At 29.3% G+C, this 25,502-nt stretch overlaps 1 protein-coding gene across 14 annotated transcripts in view; it reads left to right on the top strand.

The window, feature by feature from the left end:
• The window catches only part of HUWE1 (HECT, UBA and WWE domain containing E3 ubiquitin protein ligase 1), a 294,173-nt gene extending 268,671 nt beyond the window's left edge, over nucleotides 1-25,502 (top strand). For all 14 annotated transcript variants that reach the window (XM_087154722.1, XM_087154721.1, XM_087154731.1 and 11 more), the window contains 8 exons: nucleotides 8,296-8,506; nucleotides 10,796-10,977; nucleotides 13,708-13,983; nucleotides 15,228-15,498; nucleotides 16,648-16,753; nucleotides 19,687-19,986; nucleotides 21,488-21,678; nucleotides 24,389-25,502. In XM_087154722.1, the coding sequence (XP_087010848.1) occupies nucleotides 8,296-8,506; nucleotides 10,796-10,977; nucleotides 13,708-13,983; nucleotides 15,228-15,498; nucleotides 16,648-16,753; nucleotides 19,687-19,986; nucleotides 21,488-21,678; nucleotides 24,389-24,491 (1,640 nt within the window). In that variant the 3' untranslated portion in view covers nucleotides 24,492-25,502. The remainder of the gene's footprint in view (nucleotides 1-8,295; nucleotides 8,507-10,795; nucleotides 10,978-13,707; nucleotides 13,984-15,227; nucleotides 15,499-16,647; nucleotides 16,754-19,686; nucleotides 19,987-21,487; nucleotides 21,679-24,388) is intronic.

The following is a 25,502-nucleotide window of genomic DNA, read 5'->3' as shown; positions in this document are numbered from 1 at the left end:
AAGTACCGTATTTTTCGGCGAAAGCGCCACTTCGTCGCAAGCGCCGCACATCGATAAAATTGAAATTTTTTTAAAAAAAAGTTATAGTAAGCGCCGCAATGGCGCTAAACCGGGCATATCAGCATCCTTTTAGAAGAGTCCTTTAAATTACTATTTTGAATATCTGTATAATAAAAAATTAAATTTTTGTATGCATTTCATAAAGTAAAGTTTTAATTTCTAAATTATTGCTGGCAGAGTTTAGTGCGTTGTGGAAAATGCCCAGCAAGCATAATGAAAAAGTCATCTTTTAACTAATCATAAATTTTATTAAGCAAGAAAAGTCATAACTTAACTTAAACATCATAAAGGAGAAACAATCCTCTCCATAACATGAATTCAATACATACAGTCTTGAAAATCAAAAGAAACAGAAAACTCCAAAACCAATCTTGATTTGTTATATATATACAAAATAACACTTGCATAATGAGGGTACTTACACATTCAAAATTAATACTATGCAAATTCTGTCTTCGAATTATTTTTAAATGTTCGAACTCCCTCCTTCAGAGGTTTTTCGAACTCGTGATCTCTGACTCTTACTCGAACCTTGTTCATTGAAATTCATTGTCTGACATGCGGCCCCATCGAACATTTCAAAATAAATTCCTTTAATTTTATTTAATTCAGTCTTAGTTAAAGCCTTAGTCAAAAAATCAGCCAAATTACTTTTACTTTTAATATACTTAATTTCGAATTTTCCCTCATTAAGCAAATTTCTCACGAAATGAAATCTTATATCAATATGCCTCGTCTTTAAATTTTCAACATTATTTTTACAATAATAAATTGCAGATTGATGGTCACAATACAAAACAGGTTTTTCAATTTTTGATATTATGTTTAACTCATTACATATGTTTGTAAACCATAAAAGTTCTTTAACCGTATCCGTTAATGCTATAAATTCTGATTCCATGCTACTTAATGCAATACATTTTTGTTTGCTACATTTCCAACTAAAAGGAATACCTGCTAAGCATATTAAATAACCTGATGTAGAAAATCTATTTGTTAAATGACAACCCCAATTTGCGTCTGAATAAGCTATCAAAGAAGAATTATTATGATTTGATAAGCAAAGCTTATGTTCTTTAGTATTTATTACATAATTCATTAAATCTACAACTACAGTCCAATGTTGGTAATTATAGCAATTCGAGAATTGTGACATAACGTTCACAGCATATGAAATATCTGGTCTGCTACGATTTGCTATAAAAGATAAGCACCCTATCAATGTACGATAAGGAAATTTCTTCATTATTTTATTTTCAACAATTTCATTTACTTTATTTGGCAATTTAAAAGCTACTTTAATTGGTAACGTAACATGAGTTTTAGGTAATTCATTAAATCGTTTACATAATTTTTCAATATAAGTTTTTTGATGTAAATACAAATTACCGTTTTTGTTCTCAAAGTTAACACCTAACAAATATTTGACTTTTCCTAAATTTTGAATATCAAGTTTACTCTTAATCAATTCAATAGTTTCATCTAAAATAGTTTTAGTCTTACAAAATAACACCATGTCATCAGCGTATACTAATAAAATAATATTTTTCATTTTATACACACAATTACAACATTTGAATTTTTCGAAACCAATCGATTTTAGTATAGTATCTAACTCAGCATTCCATTCTCTACCTGATTGTTTAAGTCCATATATCGACTTTTTAAGTAAACATACTTTATTCATTTCACCTTCGATTTCAAAACCTGGAGGTTGCTTCATATAAATTACCTCACTAAGATTTCCATACAAATATGCTGCTTTCACATCTAGCTGTGCATATTTCCAACATAACATAAACAAAAGAATAATAAATAGTAATCTAATAACAGAAAAATTCACAACTGGTGAAAATACATCAAGAAAGTCAACACCATGCTGTTGTCTAAAACCTTGTGCTACAAGTCTAGCTTTGTATTGTTTAACATTATTGTTTTCATCTCTTTTGACTGCATAAACCCACCTATTTCCTATTACTTTAGCATTGGGAGGCTTATCAACTATTTCCCATACCTTTCTTTCGTTCATAATATTTAACTCTTTTTCCATTGCCTTATTCCACTGATTTCTTTCTGGTAGTTTTTGTGCATCAGAAAAGTTTTTCGGTATTTCTGCATTATATACCTCACCTTCAAATATATCACTTATCTGATTATCTACAAAAGAATTCGATGGCGAATCTTCACTTTCGCTATCAGTGTCACTATGGGAAGAAGTTAAATTTTGAGTTTTGCTTAAAGCTTTAAAATTAAATTTAGAATGATCATACTCAATTTGGTTTTTATCGCAATATTCTTTAGCTTGGTTGTTTGATCTCAATCTGGTTTTATCGCCTGGAGGGTAATAGTAAACATCTATTCTGCTACTTTTATTACGCGGTCTCTCAACTCTAGTCCATTCTGTTATTTTTAAAGGTTTTAATTTTAAATCTGGAGATTTAGCATGAACCTTATCTATTTCATTTTCATTGTTATCATCAAAATTGATGTCTGAATTCAGATTTATAAATAAAAAGTTTTCATTACTAGGTTTACCAAATAGTGTTTTAACTCCGTTTTTACTTTCATCAATTTTTACGTGTATAGTTTCTATAGTTTTCCTATCTTTAGGCAAGTAAATTCTATAACCTTTAGTATTGACTGCATATCCAGTTACAATTCCTACTTTTGCATTTGGTTGTAGTTTGTTTCTCTGAACTTTAGGGATATGAGCATACGCTAAAGATCCAAATACTTTGAAATGTTTAACTGACGGTTTATAACCATAGAAAATTTCAAACGGTGTTTTGCCTTCCAGTAGTTTGTGTTCACTACGATTCTTTACGTGAACAAAACAATGCAGTGCTTCTGCCCAAAATCTACCTTTTAAACCACTATCGGCTAACATTGAGCGTATTCCCTCTCCAGCTACTCTGTTATAAGATTCGGCTACCCCATTTTGCTCTGGAGTGTATACTGAAGTTCTCTCCATACGTATACCTAATTCACTAAGAAAATCTTGAAATTTTACATTACAAAATTCCATGCCGTTATCACACCTTACAGATTTAAGTTTAGTATTTAACTGCCTTTCATATTTTGCTAAATACAGTTTAAAGCAATTAAAAACTTCATGTTTATGTTTTATAGAAAAAATTTCAACATAACGAGAAAAATCATCTATTACAGATACGAAATATTCAGCTCCGCCAACTGAATTTACTGGACTTTTACCCCAAACATCCACATGTACTTTCTCTAATACACTTTTAGTCATTATACCGTGATTTACTTTAAAACTAGTTCTAGTCGATTTAGTTATTTTACAAGTATTACAAGTATCAAATTTACCACACAAATTATCTAAACCATTCACAACATTGTTTTGACTCATATGATTTAGCATTGCAACATTTAAATGGCAAAATCGTCTATGAACCAATTCCCTATCAAGACCTGTACTAAATGCTAATTCTTTAGTTACTACCACTTTTTCAACATAACCTTTAAGTATATACAACTTATCAATTCTAGGTACAGTAAATAAATAATTATGGTTTTTACCAAATACAGTCATTTTGTTGTTGCCCCATTTTACAGTAATCCCTGCTAAATCCATATTCGAACCGCTTATTAAATTTCTACGCATATTGGGTGCAAAATATACATTTTCTAATTTTATGGGAACAAATTTATCTCTATCTTGAACATTAAAATGTATATCCCCAATACCAAAAATATCAGACTTACTATTTTTATCCCCAACAAGTACTTGACTAGGATTCAAAGTCTTGAAGTTACTAAAGTAGTCTCTTTGTGTACAGAAGTGAGCTGTGCTGGCAGTATCTATCAGGAATTCAACAAACTGCTTGTCTTTCCCTTGGCGAATTTCAGCATCTCTTATCGTAGTTAAATCACTGTAAAAAGTTTCCTTGGAATCTTGAGTTTTAGAATCCCGTTTCGTGGTTTTCTTCTTCAGGAAACATCTTTCCGCACTATGTCCTTTCTTGTTGCAGTAGGAACACATAATTGTTGTTATTGTATCATTGCCCAGGACGCGACCACTGCTTTTATTTCCATTCAACTTCCGATAGGCTTGCTTTCTAGTAGATGAAGTAGTATAAGCATCGGCGACTATGTCCTCTCCTCTGTCTTTCTGCTTTTGTTGTATCCTTCCAGATTCGATTAGGAGCTCCTTTTCAACATTAGAAATCGAAAAATCTTTATCTTCTAGTCGATAAAGCATTTGAACTAAGTTGTCATAATCTGCTGGCAATCTTCTAATTAATTGGAAACAAGTGAGCTTTTCTGGCATTTCAAAACCTGCGTCATGAATCTGTTTCCTTTTTTCATTTACTAACTTGCAGAAAATGCCAATAGTCTCCTTCTCTGGATCAAACTTCAATTCAAAGAATTCATCAATAAGTCCGGCTAACCGTGCTCGGGAGGTAGGTTCAAAGTTTTCTTTTAAAATAGTCCACGCTGTCTTTCCGTCCTCTGTGTCGGCTATCAGCGGTTGAAACTGCTCATCAATTCCTTGGAATATAGTAGAGTAACTTCTAGCTTTTCGCATTTCATAAGAGCGTAAGTCTCTGTCTGTTGCATCAGTTGGTAATGGCTTCTCTGTACCACCAACAAATTCCCAAGAGCCTTTATCGATGAGTAATACTTTCATATTTATTTTCCAACTACTGTAATTGAAACTGTTTAGCTTTGTAAATCCCAATATGGAGCTGCTGTCATTTTCGGCCATCTCCAATCTATCTAAACGGCCCCAGTAGCGTTATAATAAACTTGCTTCTAAAGACGACAAAAGCTTAACTAAGCTGGGCAGGCATGGCCCATAACCTTGCTGGCAGAGTTTAGTGCGTTGTGGAAAATGCCCAGCAAGCATAATGAAAAAGTCATCTTTTAACTAATCATAAATTTTATTAAGCAAGAAAAGTCATAACTTAACTTAAACATCATAAAGGAGAAACAATCCTCTCCATAACATGAATTCAATACATACAGTCTTGAAAATCAAAAGAAACAGAAAACTCCAAAACCAATCTTGATTTGTTATATATATACAAAATAACACTTGCATAATGAGGGTACTTACACATTCAAAATTAATACTATGCAAATTCTGTCTTCGAATTATTTTTAAATGTTCGAACTCCCTCCTTCAGAGGTTTTTCGAACTCGTGATCTCTGACTCTTACTCGAACCTTGTTCATTGAAATTCATTGTCTGACAATTATAATAAAAAATTTCTTTTTCAGCAAAAAAAATGAAAAAGAAAACAACAAAACGATATAAAATAAAGTTGTTCTTACCAGTTGGCACCGCGCCATAAAACAGAAGAACAACAAAAAAAATTATTTATTTGTGCAGTAGCTACGCTGAACCGATTACAGAAATCAGTAAAACAATGTAATAAGAAAAGTAAAATAAAAATTTATTATAAGAAAGATTTTAAAATAAAAAGATTTTAAAATTTATTACCGTTAACAATTTGAGGAAAAACTAATACATAATAACGAAATAACTAATAATAACAAGAATAAGAAATAACTAAACAGGTCCCAAAAAAATTCTGAAGGAATGAGAGAAGAGGAAATAAGTTTCACTTTCACAATCTTAGGGGGTGGAATTTTAGTGGGTAGAATGCCCTCTCCTTCAATGGAAATAACCCAATCTGACTCACCTTAGAAAGAGAAGAAAATGTTTAAAAGAGGGGTGTACCCCACCTCCTCCACGTGTCATTTCTACTGGAGCTGTTTAGGAGAAATCAATCAGTTATATTTTAAAAGGGTTGGGGAGAAGAAAAGGGTATGGGACCCCTAATCCAGCATTCCAAAATTCAGCACTTAATCTGATCTAATTTTTTTTTTAAGAAATTTATATTGATAAGATAAAAAAAAAATCAGCTATATTCTTTTTATTTGGAATTTTATTTTGTTGAAGTAACTTACTTTATTTTATCTTTTAAAAATAAAAAAGAAGCTTGAAAAAAAAATCTGTGTCAAAGGAAACATCTGTTTCTTATCAGTTTAAAATAAATTGAGAAGTAAAAACATCTGCATTTCCAATGAACAAAATAAAGAAATGCAAGTTGGAAAAAACTGATCAATCCTGACAGCTGGGCTTGTGCTTTACTGATTTGCCCCCAAATTTCCCTCCTCTGTTTGACCATAAATTGGCTACACCCAGTTGACATTGAAACTACCATGTAGACAACAAAATGAATTCTATCCCTTTTGCGGTTTTTTATTCGATTTATAAATTTTTTATTTTGCCGCTTTTTATTAGTTATTAACTGCTAATTTTTTTTTTTTTTTTTTTTGTAAATAGTTAGCTTGTTTTTTTTCGTGTTAATAGTTAGCTTGTTTTTTTTCGTGTTAATAGTTGTTTGCTTGTTTCTTTTATTTTTAACGTTATTAGTTTTTCGCTTGTTTTTTGTTGTTATTCATTGTTAGTTTCTTAGCATTAATTGTTACATTTTTTTTATTTTTTTGTAGTTCCTTGTTAGCTTTTTTTTTTTTTTGCGAGGTAAGCGTCTTTTGTTAAAACAAAATGTTATCTAAAGGAAAAAACGAGAACTATGATCTCGCTCCAAAGAAGAAACTATTATTTCTTCTTTATAGGATTCAAAATATTTCTTCTTGATTATATTATATAGATTATTATTTTGATTAGTAAAATTTCTTAAGATGGGCCAGTTTTAAATTCACCCCATCATAATCTACGATCGAAACTTGACTAAATTTATCGGTTTTTCTGAAATTAACAATGGAATTGAATTATAGTAATATTAGGGGGCCATATTGGAATTTCCGAAAGAGATCCAAAGTTCGGCATTTCGTCAGTCCCGTGAGTGTCGGATTTAGGGTCCTATTATTTCCTTTTCTGTTCGCTCAAATTACAATTGCCGATGTTCTGCAGCAGATCGCGATACGGGCGAATATTTCGTCGACTTCTTTATAAATTTTTTTTAATAGTCTTTCTCTCAGAAAATTATTTAATCTTAAACAACTTTCCTTGAAAAATTTTTTGCTACTAAAAAATATTTCGTCGGAAGCGCCGCATGTAGGAAAAAAACAACTTTTTTTTTCGATAGCGCCGCGGCACTTCCGCCGAAAAATACGGTACCTAATATAAATTTTATTGTTGCATTTGTTTTTATTTATTTTGAAACATATTTCAGGGTTAGAACAGTTGTGCAAATTGGACATAGCTCTAACAATTGCAAATAGCTCCAAAATAAAATGTTTGCTCTATCAATAAACGCTGTGGTTTTACGATAGAATTGTCACATATAGAGGGCTTCAAAAAGTAGTTTCTAATATTCAAAAAACATGCAGAAATAACAATGCATTTAAAATATTGGAATTAGAAAAGAAAGTTGAATCGGCTGATCGTAGCATGGAATCACTTTGAAATCATGCTCATCAGAAAGTGATTTTTGAATAAATCGTTAGTCGTTATTCTAAACCATGTGGATTTACCACGAATTTTGTGAAAATGTGATATCTTAACTACAAAATTTGCGTGTAAACAATATTGTATTATATATGTTGCAATTTGAAAAACTATATTAAAATGCCCAAAATGCTGTAAGTAACTCTTGAAAAAACAATGATCATCAAACAGCATAAATTTTTGATGGAATTGCCATAAATCAAGTGTGTAAAAAAGTGAAAACCGAATTAGAAACTAGCGTGTCATAATGACATTGTATTAAAAATATCGGAATTTAAAAACCACATGGATATCACTGAAAAACGATATATAACTAGAGAAAAATCGATTGAAAACCGTGGATTTGTGAGGAAATCTACAAGAGTTGACAGATTCATTTTCTTTTTAAAATATATTAAAAATGCGTATTAAAATACTATTTTAGCTATTTTTTAGATTTTATTTCTGCAGGAAACCCATTTGAGTAAATTTTTTCAGTTATTATTTATTTAGATAATTCTTTGTGTTTCTGTTACATCCTTTCTATTTACTGAGGCATTTTCTTCTGAGCTCTGTTAAAAATGATATGAAATGCAAATTGATAATTTGGAGCAATAAATGCAAACACTTTATTACACCTAATATAAAAAATCATTAGCTCCAATATCCAACTTTACTTGCTCCAAAACATCTTTTTTCTGCTTCAGAACAGTTATGTTTCTGCTCCATCCATAATATTTATATCTGTATAACATTAATTGCTGAAAAATATCAATTTCATGAATTTTAATCTATTGTTGTTGTTTTTAGGTGATTTAGCATCTTCCAAATCTTCTTCCGAGAAAGACTTGAAGTGTCTTCACCTGAGCAGCGAACTATTGTTGGATGACCTCTGGGTTGCACTAAGTGATTGTTTAAAAGAACTAGCTGAAACTCCTGACCATCATGCCGTATTAGTTTTGCAGCCAGCTGTTGAGGCATTTTTCTTAGTTCATGCTTCATCAGAAAAAGATAATAAGAAGTAAGTATCCTCCAGAAGCTAAGTCAAACAAAAAAGCTTACATTTTAAAAGTTTAAACATATATATTCTAATATTACCCATTAACCCAGTTACAGAAATTTTCAGCATGGTAGATAATGTCACAGATTATTAGTACAGAATATAATAATTATAATATAATAATTACAGAATATATATACAGGGTATCCGCGCACCTGGAAAGTCATGAATTTCAGTATTGAGCAAAATTTGTCATGAAATGTCATGATTTTTGCAATTTTTTTGAAAAAATCATGGATTTAGGTCTCCCAGTGTTGCAAGTGCTGCACCAATTGCGCCGATCCGTGCCAATTGTGAAAACCTGCGCCTACATGCTCCAAATTGAAGTAGTAGGCTTAAATTGCGCCGCTCTGTGCCGAAAGGGATATTTTCTCCTGGGTATCGCCAGGTCACAATTTTGTGGCAACCCAGCTACTGGCATGTGGGGGGTTGCTCTGGATTCAGTGGGAAGGATTCTTGCACTCTCATGTGCAACTCTGCTTCATTTTGCAAGATATTCTCAATTTCATTTTTCACTCTCTGAATTGGAACCGAGACTTCCCACGAGTTTTTGGGGACCAGCTAAACATTGCCAAATTTTAATAGCAAAAGAAAATTTTACTTCTCTTGTTAATTTTATCGTTATTGAAGTGCTATCGTCTTCGTCAATGGCAAGCTAATGGCCTTCTTGCTCTATTCTATTTATAGAATAGTACTCATAATCTTGGAAGTTACTTGGGGACCATTTACTAAGTACATGTTTTCATGTTGATCCTCAGAGCAGTCAAGAATCACAAAGCCTCAAAATTTCCATCTCCCTTTTATTCATTTAATTAATAAAGATAGAATTAATTAAGTTTCTTAAACGTAAATTTTTATCTGAGGGACCATCCACTAATTGCAAATTGTTTGTAAACATTTTTTTATACTTTATTACTTTTCTTTTACTAATATTTTTTTTTTACTTATTGCATTTTATTATTGTGTTATTATATTACTTTCAAAATTTTCAGTGCTCTTATTTTGTTTTAGGAAAAACTTAATAATATTTAGAGGCAAGATTTTAAATAAGTATGAAGAGAGGGGCTTTCAGAATTTTTAAAGCAGCAAATAAATCTTAAGTTTTTCAGATTTGTCATTCAAAAATACTTTAATTCATCTCATAAAGATTTGATTTAAAACAATTGATATAAATTTTTTTAATTATTATAGATTTGTTAAATATTATGAGTGTAGGGACAATATAATAATTTACTTCTGACAAAAAATTTTTAGCTTCAATACTCATTATATTTGCATTTTAAAATTATCTAATTTTTTTAATTATTTCATTAATGGAATACTGTACTAGGTAATCAATTTTAATTAAAAAAATTTAGGGGCCATTCACTAAATAACATTAGTAATATAAATTTATTAAAATTTGCTTAATTCTTTACATATTTTTTTAAATTCGGTATGATCAATATTAATCTTGTTAATGTTTTGTTGAATATACTACTATAAATAACATTTATTTAAATTTTAAGAAAAAATATACTCAATAACCTTTAATAGTTAAATTAATTAGAATTTTAAATTACCTTTTACAGAATTAAATAAAGTAATTATTAATTTAAAAAATAGTATGAGCCACTCAATATTGAATTTATTTAAATTGCTTTTGCCAAAAGTTCATTTTTAAGAAATATTTCGGCTATATTAGATAAATTTTTAGGTCTTTTCCAAACTGAACTACTTGATATTGTATCAAAATTTTGCTATTGTAAAATCACCTAAACTCAATATCAAAAACCATCCATTTGATGCAGCAACCTGAAACTCAATCACATCCATTGGATACTTTTAAATCGTCGGTTTATTTAACCAATTTTTTCTTAAATCAATGCCCAGGAAGAAAATACTAGAAACTTCTAGGTTATAAGCATTTTGGTTACTCAAAAAAATTTTTCTGTGCTATGTGTATTAACTATATTTTTTTTATATGAAAATGAAGTTATTCCTTGTTTGCAATTTTCTATAATCATCATGTCTTGAATTTGCTATCTGGTTTGCAAGACTTATGAAATTTTCAATGGTAGAGTTTTTTTAAATATTAAAAGGTTTTCTCTTACATCATTGTTTGATGTACAATAACTTAGAAATGATTACAATTTAGTTAATAGATATGAAAAATGGTTGCTGTCCTGTGACACTTCGACTTTGTAGGTAATTAATTTCTAAAGATTGAAAGAAAAACAAAGTGTTAAGGTTCTTTTATATATTTTTTAGGAAAGATAATAAAAGAGATACTCAAGAAAGTGAAATTTCTCATTTACAAGATATTCCTCCCATATCACCTTTATCCTCAATGAATTTCCAGGGAGAAAATAATTCAATAACTTCTAATGTTTCTGATTCAGCATCTACAGCTAATATGTCAATGGATACTGTGAAATTCTTAAAGTTTGCTGGTATGCTTTTTTCTATTTCAAAATGTTAAAATTGGTGGCTTATAATTTATAGTACAGTAAAGCTTGACTATCTAGAATGCATGAGAAGTAATCAAATTTTGGATATGTGAATGTTCCAGTTGTTAGAGTGCTAAAAATTTTTATTTTCTGAAAAATAATGTTGCTCCTAAAAAGAAAACAATCACCTATTATAAGGAATTTATTACAATAAGGGAGGAAACTATAATAATCCATAAATTATTAAAGTTGGTTTTAAATTTTAAAAAAAAAAGAACTAAAATTGCAAATTGGGTAAAAAGCACTAGAAAAGAGCATAAAATCTCACCGTCTGTTTTTATTAATCAATGTCGTAATATGTCGTGCTTCACATTACAATATTTACCTGAAAAACTGCTGCACCATGATACAACCAAAAAAAAATAAGTGGTATATCAGTTTCCTGATTGTTAAGCTCTGGATTGTCTAGCTTTTACTATATATTTTTGTAAGAAAATGTAAATATTTGTTTCATTTTTAAGTGCATCTGTGGTCTAAGTTTTTTCAAACTTGATTCTTATCTGTGCATGTAGCATACATTTTTATTATGAATGTTATTACATTTATTGTTTCATTTTTATATGAAATAAGCCTGCTTGGTTATTATATATAATATCTTAGGCATATAATATGATTGAAATTTTATAATTTTTTTGTGGCAAAAACTATATAAAAACTATGTGCAGACAAAAATTTGAAAATAAACCTGCTTACTTTCATTTCACTCTGTCTTCTACCCATTAATAGTGTTCTCTCGTTTAATTAGACATGTGTTGTTCTGGGATCTTGTGTCTATCTAACTTGATTAAATTTAAGTAAAATATTTGTTTTCTTGAGCTAAATTTGCATTGTAAAGCAGAATATTGGATTTTTCAGTTCAAATGCTCAAGCTTCTATCAAAAATAACTAATAAACAAAAGACAAAATCAACTCTATATAGTAAGCAAGACTAAAATGTACTTAACATGTCTTTGAAATCATTGGTTGTCATCAAATGTTATCTAGATTGCATTTTCTTACACTTAAGTTAATGGAAATATATTATTAAAGTGAACTGTAAGTTTATTTAAGTTACTCAAAGATGTAAATTAAACAATGATTTATTTTAAATTATGTATCGGGAGTACAAATTAGTTCGGTCCGTTTTTGTGTGGTCAAGAATGCATTTATTTCAGAACAAAATGAATGAACAGATTAATCAAAGTATTGTCCATCGCTGGCTACTACTTTTTCCTACCTATCAGGCAATTTTCGAATTCCATCTCGAAAAAATGTCTTGTCTTTTGAGACGATCCAAGTTAGGGGCCAATTTTCGATTTCTGCGAAAGAAGTGAACCGATGACCTGCCAAATCGTGCTGCATCTGTCGGAACAGCCAGTAATCAGAAGGAGCAATGTCCGTCGAATACAGCGGCTGCGGTAAAATATCCCACTTGAGTGTTTCCAAAAAAAATTTGCGACATGTGACCGAGCTTTATCATGCAGAAGAATAACTTTGTCATGCCTTTGTTCGTATTCCGACCGTTTTTCTGGTAATGCAAGTATCAAACTAATCACTTGTAGCCTATACCAATCGCCCGTAATGGAATTGACAAGTTGTAGCAGCAGCTCATAGTATACTACACCCTTTTGGTCCAACCAGATACACCGCATGACCTTCGAGTCATGAATATTCGGCTTTGGTGTTGATGTTGAGGTCAATGGCAGCAATTGACCGGGCATAGTGTGGTATTTTTTCTTCTTGGGGTTGTCGTAGAATATCCATTTCTCATCCTTAGTCACAATCCAATGTAAAAAAACCTTTCTTTGTTGCCTTAGAATCAGCTGCTCGCTAGTGAAAAATTGCCTTTCAACGTCGCTCGGTTTCAGTTCATAAGGCACCCAATTGCCTTGCTTGTGATTTCAATCGTACGGAAACGGCTTGTTGCGTAACTCCCAAGGATTCTGCAAGCTCCTTTTGTGTTTTACTCGAATCTTCATCGCGTAATGCCTCCAATTCTTTGTCTTCGAACTTTTTTTGGCTGTCTAGAGCGAAGCTTGTCTTCAACTCTGAAATCATCATTCTTGAAACGTCAAAACCATTCCCTACATGATTCATCAGTTGGAGCATTGTCACCATAAACTTCTACAAGCATTCAATGCGCTTCAGCTGCACTTTTCTTCCAATTAAAGCAAAAACATAAACCCCCCACAAATGCTGCTTAGTTATCACAAAATTTGACACATTCAACCAAGTTAGAAACAGGGTGTTTGTATGAAACTCGAAGCAATATAAACTGAATATTATTGACACATGTCTAGCCTCTCTGAAACCAGCTGTCACTATGAAACATTCATAACAGCCAGAGCCATCTTTTGAAACTAATTTGTACTCCCAATATGTAAATTTAAGGAAAATGGAAATCCTAAACATTTAAAACCGTTGAATTTATCATAGTTTAAATTATCTTTTCATTGTTATGCATTTTACTGTATTCCAACGAAAAATCTTGTTTTCTTGTTTTTGTTATGTATAGTTTTTTTGATAATCAGCATTTTTTATAAGAAAAAACTGAGTAATTAATAACTTAGTTTGAGTTTAGCTTATAGTATAATTTTTTAACTGACCTAATGATTTTTAATATCTTAATGGTTCTATTTATGACCTAGTTCTAGTGTTCCTAAATCATCTTAAGTGCATTTTTTCCCCCTTCAGAAACACACAGGACTGTTCTAAATCAAATTCTTCGACAGTCAACAACTCCTTTAGTTGATGGCCCTTTCTCTGTGTTAGTTGATCATACAAGAGTTCTTGATTTCGATGTGAAACGGCGTTATTTTAGGCAAGAGCTTGAACGAATGGATGAAGGATCACGGAGGGAAGATTTAGCTGTACATGTAAGGAGAGAGCATGTTTTTGAAGATTCATTTAGAGAATTGCATCGTAGGACTCCTGAGGAATGGAAAAACAGATTTTATATTGTTTTTGAAGGTATAATTTATATTCTGAGTCTTCAACTGTTTTTCACATTAGGATCAGTTAAATGAAAAAAAAAATTTTAGGACCAAAAACATTTTTAGATTCTTAGCTGACTTATACCTAAATAATGCTACTTAGACATAACTTATCATATTTGCTTGCTTGTGTTCCCTGTGACAGAATTGTGATGACACAGTGACATTGTCGCAGAACATTACTGAGTTCTTGCAGAAAGATTTTTCTTTTGGGAAGTAAAAAAAACTTCGGTTTTCTTTTCTGTAGAAACTTTCGAACGATTTTTTCTTTTCTTCAGTATTATGTTCGAAAGATGCTTTTCTCACTCATTGGAGTGGGAAAAAATACTTGTAATTTTTCTGTTCTCATTTGGGAATAATGAAAAATAAGAGTCATAAAGTAAAAAGTTTAGGCTTTAATTTCTGCAGAATTTTTTTTCTATTTTTTTATGCAATTATTATTATTGATTTCTACATAGCTTTTAGAATCAAATATTTTTAATACTGTTATTTATTACAGCAACTGAATCGCAAATCGGATCTTTTTTCAGTAGTTACTGCTACGGATTTCACGTTTTTTTTTAATGTGATGATGATTTACAGATGACTGAAAGAAATATTCAGTGGTTTTCCCCCCTGCAAAACGCAAGAATATTGACCTATTAGAATTTAAAAAAATATTACATATTCAATTAAAAAAGTTTTTTTCTTTGAAGGTGACGTTTCTGTTACTTTAAATTAGTAACATGTATATTTGTTACTTTTAAAAGTTATCTTGCAGTAAGATATTAGTAGAGAGGTATGTTGCGAAAAGCCCGAAACAATTCTGCCACTGGGCTTGTGTTATGGATATGTATTTGTTCCGTAAAAGAAAATGCTTATTTCAAATTTTTAACTACAATTCTACTTCATGAAAAAATCTTTTTATTTTACACTTTTAATATCTTTGTTCAATTTTGCTTTTATGAATTATTAAAAATTAATAATTGAAACATTAAAAATGAAAGACATTTATGGTCATATTTTGTAAAGAACATTAGTCCTGTTTTGATTTTAATTTGTCAGTTTAATGCACTGAAATAAATAAATAAATATTAAAATCTCTTTTTTTTATGCTTGAACTGTTAGTTAATTAAAATATTATAATTTTTGAAAGCCAGTTTTAGTAGCTCTTTTCAGTGAAAAAACATGTCTATATGTATGCATATAATTTTGCCTAATTTATTATTAAAATAAATGCAGGTGAAGAAGGTCAAGATGCTGGTGGCCTGTTACGAGAATGGTACACAATTATATCACGAGAAATATTTAATCCTATGTATGCTCTTTTCACCACATCCCCTGGAGATCGAGTGACATATATGATAAATTCATCTTCTCACTGCAATTCAAACCATTTGAGTTACTTCAAATTTGTTGGACGTGTTATAGCCAAAGCAGTTTATGACAACAAATTATTGGAATCCTATTTTACTCGATCATTTTATAAGCATATATTGGGAAAGAATGTAAAGTAAGCATTACTTGTATTAATAATTTAACTTAGTTAAATCTATTGTGAATATGCCTTTTTATTACTTTTTATATGAAGTCAAAGTATAGAAACAAATTGAGTATAGAAGTTGACTTCAGAATAAAACTTTTCAACTCAATAGCGAAATTGTGTTTAAAACTTCGGAAAAAATTTAATTATTTTTATTCTATAAATGTTCATCAATATAAATGTGTACAACCAATTGAAAAACCTGATACATTTTTACTTATATTTATAATTTAGTGATTATGAGACCTACCGACGATCTTGCATAGTACCTAAAGACTCTGGTAAGATTCTTAGGGTTGAGGCTGAACCATTTTAATACCTAACTTTAAGAACCCTGTCTTTATATTTTGTGTAAGAAATACCTTACAGTTAGCTTTTAAATTCTATGCAGCTTGTAAATCAGTTAAAAGTAGCAGTAATGCTAGTAAAAAGTAATTTATAACTTATCTTAACCCCTTCCTTCTCGCTCCCGTGAAAATGACGGGGTGAGATTTCGCCCGCTATTTCTCGCTCCTGTGATATTGATGGGCTGGAGTGTTCAGTAGTAACGCGCCAATAAGAATAAAACTAATTCATTTCTTTTGCCCTGAAAACATTTTATTTATCACTTTACACACCTGATGGCAGTACCAGGATATTTTTAAGGTAATTGTAGACGGTCAGCTTATTTTAAACTAATTGCAGCACTAATCAAATACGTAATACAAATACAAAAGCCAAAAAAATTGGCACTTTCATGACGGTTTTCTTGAAAATTAACCGATCGTTAAGGGGTTAATATTTTATTTTGTAGAAAAAAGAAATTTTTTTAAGTAAAGAAAAAGATGCTAGTTATAGAATTATCTTTTTCTCAAATAAGCACTCTTTGAAATTTTCAATTTTAAACCTGATTTTGAATAAAATAAGACATTTTGGGCAATTTTTAAATATTAAATTATACCATGGTAATAGATAAAGAGCTTTGAAAAATATGAAAGTCAATTATAAAATGTTTGTTATAGAAATTCTGAATATAGTTTTTTTTATATATATTTAAGTATTTAGTCTTCGAAAGACTATAAAAATCTTATATTTTGTTTTTAAAAAATTATATTTATTAATTAGTTCTGTTTGTTCTAGGTACACTGATATGGAGAGTGAAGATTATTCATTTTATCAAGGACTAGTCTTTTTGTTAGAACACGGTGTAAATGAATTAGGCTATGAACTAACATTTAGTGTTGAAGTATGTATGCTATTTTTTCAAATGTTTTCTTTATCAAAGTTATGACACAAACTCAATATCAGTTGCTAGTTACATAACTTTAAACAGGGATGAGATTCTTCCGCGGATTCGCGGATTTCCGCTTTTTTTCAGATTTTTCCATTTTTCCCGCTAATTTCCGCTGAAATTTTTTTTTGCCCAAGTTAAAATGTTTTATGAGGAATTTAATTTTCGCGGAGGGAAATTGTTGAAGTCCCTTTTCCTCCCTCTGAAGTTTCTCTAAAAATCATTTCCTTGGGATAAAACTGGTTGACCTTTATATAGGGATGAGATTTTTTTTTGTCTCTCGAATTTCAGCCTTTTTATCAAAAACTCCGATTCTCTAAAAGTTTCGTTTTTTTAAATAAATATCCCGTTTTTTTTTAAAATTCAGTCATTGAAGTAAAATAATTATATTTATTTACGATTTTCAAAGATAAACAGAAAATTCAATCTACGCCCTAGCTGCTAACCCTTCCGATTTTTACTTATTTTAGCTATTTTCTCCGATTTCACGCACAAAAAATAAGATTTTCCGTATTTTTTATCCGTCGGCTGGATAGCTCGTATTTTCGTAATTCAGATCTCGATTTTCATTCACGCGATTTTAATATCAATCATCAATTTTCGTATTTACCTGATTTAAAAGTTGCACATTGCGATTCTTATTTACGCTATTTAAATATCGTATATTATGATTCTTATTTACGACATTTAAAAATCCAATATCGTGTTTTGTATTTATGCATTTTTAAAATCTCGATTTTCGTATTTACCTGATTTAAAAGTTGAACGTTGCGATTCTTATTCAGGCGATTTAAATATTGTACAGTGCGATTCTTACTTACGAGATTTAAAAAATCAATATCGCGATTTGTATTTACGAGCTTTTAAAGCCCTATGTAGCAATTCGTATTCACGTGAGCTTAAAATCCAATATCATGATTCGTTTTTGTGGTTGTAATATCGCGCGATTTAAAAATTATGCATCGTGATCAAAAAATTAAAAAATCATGATTTGTATTTTCGCATTTTTTAAATTCGATGTAGAGTTTCATATTTACGTGATTTAAAAGTCTCATATCGGGATTTATATTCACATGGTTTACAAGCTTAAAAATCGCACTTTTTTGTCAAATTTTTGTTTACATATATATATATTTTTTTTTTTTCCTTTTTTTCTTCTTTTTTGGATTTCCTCTTTTTTACTTTCTGACTACTCTCATCCCTGTTTAAAGCTAATGTTACCTAAAAATGTTTTTATTTTTATTTAAATCAAAATGTAAAACAAGAATGTTTTCTGTACCAGTGCAATCTACTGGAAATCAATATTTCTAAAGCTTTGTCATTAGTAATAAAAATTTGTATTCATTAAAATAACTTTCCTTTAGCTCTGTAGCAGTTTTTCAAAGCAAATATGCTTGTAGGTCTTTAAATAAACTTAACATTTGCAATAAATTAGTTAGCCCCATGGCAGAATTGCAGCGACATTGTCCCAGAAAGTTAGAGTTCTTCCAGAAAGATTTGGTTTTCTTTTCTGCGGAAATTTCCAAAAAAATGTTTTTCTTTAAAATTATATTTAAAAGATGCCTTTTTCGCGCATTGGAGGGAAAGAAATGTTTGCAGTTTTTCTATTCTTATTTAAGAAGAATGCAATATAAAGAATAATGAAGTGAAATATTTCCTTTCTGCAGAAATGTTTGAAGGGTTTTTTTTCTCCATAATTATATTCAAAATATGCCTTTTTCGCACATCTGAGGGAAAAGTGATGTTCATGATTTTTCGATTCTTATTTTGGAATAATGAAAAATAAAGAATAATGAAGAAAAAAATCTTGGTTTTCTTTTCTACCGAGCTTTTCAAAAGATTTTTTATTCTCTAGAATTATTATATAGCGACGTATATTATATTACAAAACTTATACTTCATTATTTAAAAGATTCTTTTCATGTGCATCGAAGGGAAAAAATGCTGGAGATATTTTCAACTCTTATTTAGAAATAAATTCTACAATGATTGGTATCAGCTAAAATTTCTATTAGAAAAATATAAGGGAAAAATAAAAAGAAATCACAAAAGGTGAAAAGAGTTCCGTTGCAGAAATTATGTTCTTTCATTCATATATATATATATTCAAGTACACCATATTTCACATTTTAATAAAAATTTTACTGTAGGGGGGGGGGAGTTTTTTACAAATTCAGATTTGTCGCAAAATAATGTCTTACTTTTTTTTGGTTTTGTTGAAATAAAATCAATCCAAAAAATTTTTAAAAAATTACGCACATGAAAATTTCAGCACAGCTTTATTTCCACACAGTTTTTGAAATTCCATATTTTTAATACACTTTTATTTATTTCAACAACCGAATCTTCAAACGAAGCACACATTTAGTTCCCCCATTATGAAGGGTCCAATTTGCGTGATTTCGTCGTCCATCATTTTTTCGATAGTTACTGTTACAGATTGCACGATTTTTAATTATAATAATTTTTTGAGGTGATGATCATTTACAAAATGCGTAAAAGGAAATAATTAGTGTTTTCCTTCAACAAAATATGAGAATATCGCCTATGATATTAGAAATTAAAAAATATTGCTTATTCATTGAAATTAGGTACATATATATTTGTTATTATTAAAAGTATCTTGCAGAAAAATATTAGTGCTGGAGAGGTTTGTTGCAGAAAGCCAAAAAAATTCTACCGCAGGACAAATTAGTAGTTTTAGCATGTAAGATTGCCTGTATCTCCAGCAGTGTTGTTAGCTAGAAATGAGTTGACTTATGTTCTTCTTTTCCCTGTACACTTTTATGTGTTCATTTAACATAGAGTAGTCGCTGCTTTTTAATTATAAACTTTGGAATTTTTAAAAATTCAACATTGGTGAGACAACTAATTATTTTTGTTTTTAGGTTCAAGAATTCGGTGTTACAGAAATACGAGATTTAAAACCTAATGGTAGAAATCTCCCTGTGACTGAAGAAAGTAAGAATGAATATGTTAAATTAGTTTGTCAAGAGAAAATGACTGGTGCAATCAGAAAACAATTAAAAGCCTTTTTAGAAGGTTTCTATGAAATTATTCCAAAAAGACTTATATCAATATTTAATGAACAGGAGTTAGAGCTTTTAATATCAGGGCTGCCAAATATAGATATTGATGACTTAAAAGCTAATAGTGAATATCACAAGTATCAGACAACATCTTTACAAGTAATTATTTTTTTTGTATTTATGATTAAAAGCATGTATCTTTTTTTCTTACTACTATAATTGCTTGTGCTAAAAATTTACTTTACTTTTATAGAATTTTTGTTGATTAAAACAAAAAATCTGGTAATGTTTTATTAACATAAAATGTACGTGTTCTTTTCTGCGATAATTATGTTGATATTTTGTACATGATATCTTGCTTTTATATGTATATCTTTTATATAAGCTTTTTGTTGTATGAATCAATTTTTATAAAAAAAACATTTTTTTGTCATTTTGAATATTTTTCTAAGTAATTCCACATTGAAAATGCTGGAAAAAATAATTTTATTTGGAAATAATAAAAAATTTACATTAGAGGGATATATTATGACAGTGGCAGGTTTGGATTTTTTTTCATTTGAGATTAAATTTTTAAGTAATGTTTTAATTGATAAAAAAAATTTGCTGTATTTAAGAGAACAAAGAAAGAACGCTTTCAATATCTAGTTTTACAGTCATTTCATTAAAACTTGTTTTATAGATATATATATTCTTTTTTGAAGACTGAAAACAATAAAAAGTAACAATATTCTACTACTTAATAAGTTGAATGAAAATTAAAAAGTAATAATGAACAAGTTGATAATTATTTAAAATATTAGTTTATTTGAAAATTTTTCAATCCAAACATTTATTAGTCTTTAACATTGTTTCAATAAATTATATGTTTGTTTGAAGATTTAAAAAAAAAAGACTTGCAATAAATTATGTTCATAATCATATTCTGCTATAATTGCAAATCTATATCGATTTTTAATATTGTTAATATAAATATACAATTACATAACAAGTGTGGATTGTCTGGAAAAACTTTTATTCGTAATTTATATTTATTTTTAGTTATTTATATTTTTTTTATTTATAATTATATCTAATTAGTAAACTATATCAAATTAGTATATAACTTTAAAAATGTCATTTTTAAATTGTAAAAAAAAGTACATTATTCAAATATTTTTACTTTAAGTAGCAATGTACACAAGAACAATGTAAGCTGACCCATGTCATGCAAAGCTGTTTCTCACAAAGTTAATTTTTCACAAAGTTAAAGTCACAAAGTTCACAAAGTTAAAGAGCAATTATCTATTATGTTTTATTTAGATGTACTTGCTTTTATAATTACAACAGTATCAGTCCCTGTAGCTATTTTTTGATTATATATGATTTCTTTGTTCAAGTCATTTTCCCTCTAGTGACACATGTGACATTTTGTCAGAAACAATCATTTAATTTTTAAAAAATGTTGAAATTAAATTGCTGAATTGCACAAGTTTGAAACTAGTTTAAAAGGAACTGTCCTAATTTGAATGGTAGCGAGAACAATATTTTAAAACGTTGTTTAAAAAAAAAAAAAACTAGCCCTTGGCATTAAAAACAAGTACTTTTATTTGTGCCAGAACACAAAATAAACATTTCTTACATTATTTCTGACGCTAAAAATTATTTTAAATGTTTGCAGATTCAATGGTTCTGGCGAGCCTTGCGTTCTTTTGATCAAGCAGATAGAGCAAACTTCTTGCAATTTGTGACTGGTACATCTAAAGTTCCTCTTCAAGGCTTTGCTGCTTTAGAAGGAATGAATGGTACACAAAAATTCCAAATTCACAGAGATGACCGCTCAACAGATAGACTTCCTTCTGCACATACATGGTAATGTATATTTTTTTTTTTAATTTAACATGTATTTTAAAAGATCAGTTTGTATATATAAACTGAGTTTATGATATTATTTTCACCAAACTTTTTACCAAAATTTAAAATTTTTAACTTTAATTCTCTCCTTCAAAATGTAACAATGTGAACAAGGTTTTCTTCGTTTCTGTTTGAGCCTTATTTTTAGGTAATTAATGTTTCCTAAGCAGTAAAAATATAAATGGTGAAAATAAATGAAAAAATAATGTTAACAAGTTTTGGTTTTAGTTCCAGCAAATAAAAACTTAGAGACATTTTACATTTGTGTAGTCTGATAATTAGAGTTAGTCTTTTTAGATTTGCAGTTGTTTTTATATAGGAGTTTTTATGAAAATGTAGAGAGATATGTCAGCAAAGTCCAAATCACTATTGTAGTCCCTTGACTTTAAAAATCGTTAATTTGTTGAAGCATTAATAGTATGTGTATGTTTTAATGTTTGTTACAAAAAATTCTCTGTTACACATCATAGGTCTTAAATTAAAAAAGAAATAACTTTTGTTCTAATGATTAGATTATTACAAACTAAATGCCTATCTTAAGGGTTCAAAAAGTGATCTAAATATAATTTCAATCGTTGAATTAGTTGGAATATCAGCAATTGACTGTATTGTTGGGTTGATCATTTTAGTCTCAATGAGTATTATACTATCATTACACACAGAGTGTGTAACTCTATTATTGAGCACATTTATGTAACTAATTATATCTTTTAAAAACCTATCCAGTCTCACTTTCATTTATATTTTTTTTGTCATCAGTGCAATTTGAGTAGATAACTAATTTTTAAAAAGTTTTAGCAATTAATTTCTATTCTCTTAACATCTTAAAACATTTATTACATATTTCAAGCTATCAATAAAATTATCAAAATTGCCTGCAATAAAATTATTGAAAATTTTAATTAATTTTTGTTTTTGTTTAATATCTTGAAAATTTTAGGCTTAAAAAAATGAACAATTTTAGTTTGAGAGATTGGGTTGATTTAAATTTTTTTCTGCCGTATTAATATATAGTTCTTAATAAGTATAAATTAGTATATAATAAAATTAAATGGAAATTTATGTTAGTCTAAATGAGACAATTAACAAAATACTAATTTAACTATAAAAATGCCTCCATGTATAAAAACGGGCACAAAAAGAACTTTCTGTGAATAAATCTACCTTTTTTCTCAACAAAGTTGAAATTTTGGCGATCAAAATATGGAGAGTTAGTCGCTATCAAGAAAGATATGATGAAAGTTGCAGCCATGGTGAATTGTTATCAGATTATTATTTTTTTATCTTTGTTTTAAGGGCAAGACTGCTGTTTTACACCTTGTAAACAAGGCAGGCAGTGGTCATTTTCTAAGTATTTGGAGAACGGTTGCTATTATTCGCCAGTTTAAAAAGGGGAAAACCCATACTTGTTGGCAGTTTGTGACTGTATCCCTTATCTGCATTTAAATTCTTAGGCTTCAGTTCTATTTGGGGAAAAATGACCACATTTCAAAGAATAAAGCTGGATTTAGAAGAAATAAAAGTACCACTAAACTGGTTATTCATATCCCTCACAAAGTGTGAGATAGTGTTGGTCTGAAACAAACACTCAGGCTTATTTGTGGATTTTAAATACATTCTTGATAGGGAATGGAGAACCATGTTATTTAAAAAGTTACAAAACCTGGGCGTTAATGGGTCTCTATAACTGGATTCGATCTTTACTCAGACAATGATTTATTAGAGTTGGGGAGGGGATAATGTGAAGCTCCGTTATAAACAAACAAGGCAGGACTCTTAATGTTAAGTTCTTTCTAGTGAAATGTAATGATGTACTTTAGGAGCTTGGTGTTGCGTTGAAGATCTATATTTTGCTAATGCAGATGACCTTGTTATGTGGTCAAATATCAAAAATTGTGAGATATAATTAAATAAAGTGCCGGTCAAGTTTACTGAATTGGATCAGAGGACAGACTTTTATAATTGACAGCATCTCCTTATTTGCTCTAGATAAAAAGATGTTGACACTGGAGATACTTCTCCGGTTAGCATTTCACATTTATGCTAACAGTGTAGGAAGGACCAATTGGCCCGGCTGGACGTTGGATAAAAAAAAACACAGATTTGTTTTGAAATTAAATAGAAATAGATTAAAATACAAATTTATTTACATGCATTTAATTTAATAATTTTTTTTTTTCAATTCAGCCACGTAAGTTCATTCTTTTCAATCATCCTATTCCACATAAAAAAAACTGTTTATTATACAATTATCTGATTTTGACCTTCTGAGTTTTTTTATGAGTTATTGAGATTTAGCATAATATCTAGACATCATTTTAAAGCAAATTACGTTGTGACCCGAAAGTTAAAAAAGATTGCTTGCATGTAAAGTTTTGAAAAGTAAAAAGGGCTTTGGTTTTTGAAATATGCATCTAAGCATGTAATGGAGAGTTCAAGTAAAAATGCATACTCAGTTTAAAAAGAAGTAGCGGACTGCCTATTATGTCTGTTCACCACTTTATAAGGCAAAGTTAAGATTACATTTAAATTTTGTTTTTCTTTTTTTCTATTCAATTACGTTATGATATACTTAATAAAAATGTTTTTACTTAAATATCATGAATCAAAATGGTAAAAAGGTTTGTTTCCTTTAAACTATTTTTTACATCGTATGTTTTTTTTCCAGCTTCAATCAGCTTGATCTTCCTGCTTATGAGACTTACGATAAGCTCCGGTCCATGTTACTGAAAGCCATCCATGAATGTTCAGAAGGATTTGGGTTTGCTTAATTTTTCAGGAAGGGGAAGCTCTTCAAATTAGAAACTTGTGTATTTTTAAGGCATTGAATATCTTAGGTTAAAATGTCACTATAAAAATTTTCAATTCTTAAGTTTTCAAGGCAAATTATCATTTTTAAAACTTTCTTGAAGCCTAATTTGAAATGATAAAAATCTTAACTTCTCTGCTTATTTGTGAAAGATTGGATCTGGTAATTTAATTCCTCCATTTAATATATCAATAAATAAGTAAATTATTTTTTCCAAAGTGCATTTTATACTAGTTACAATGTCATTTTTATACACAAGTCTTTATTCCTTTTGGTGCCTATGTGATATGAGTACTTGCCAATCTGTTGATTATTGTACTCTAAATAGCCACTTAGTACTATCACAATTTATTCGCTGTAATTATACTTATAGAACATTTAAACAATATGAATGGCTGAACTAAATGTACAGATATCTGCTTAAAGTTTCCTATGATAACTAGCATGTAAATTTCAACTTATTTTGAATTTCAGACAAACCAGAAAGTGTTTTATACTTGTAACTATATTTCAAAAGTGAACTTCATTTGTAAAGAAATTTGTGTGGCTTAAGAAAGGAAAGAAATATTTTATTGATAGAAATTTTAATGTCAGTTCTTAAGGGCAGGTTTCTGTTGTATATTTTTAATATGTTAAGCAATGTCATTTTTATATATTTGTAAATTTCTTTTTCAGTGAATTTTTCGGAGAACTAACAGTATTTATGCACACCTAATTTATATCTATATATTAATCCTATCAAATATCTATCTGGAGTTAAAAGTCAAATGACTATATCATATCTTTAACAAAATTATATTTCATGTGCATTGTTAAAAAATACTATAGTTTTAATTTTACATTTGTAACTTCTTTCTTCAGATTTAATTTTGTTTCAGCATAATTTATTTTTTCTTAAAGAAAAATATGATTAATTAAAAGTTGATTGAATATTTTATATTCTTAAAACAAATATTTTCAATTTTAGCAAAAA

Source organism: Parasteatoda tepidariorum, chromosome 11 (genome assembly GCF_982258835.1).
Source record: "Parasteatoda tepidariorum strain Cologne lab strain chromosome 11, Ptep-v5.0, whole genome shotgun sequence".
NCBI lineage: Eukaryota > Metazoa > Arthropoda > Arachnida > Araneae > Theridiidae > Parasteatoda > Parasteatoda tepidariorum.
The sequence above is the reverse complement of the archived record's forward strand: the minus strand, read 5'-3'. Positions and strand labels throughout refer to the sequence as shown.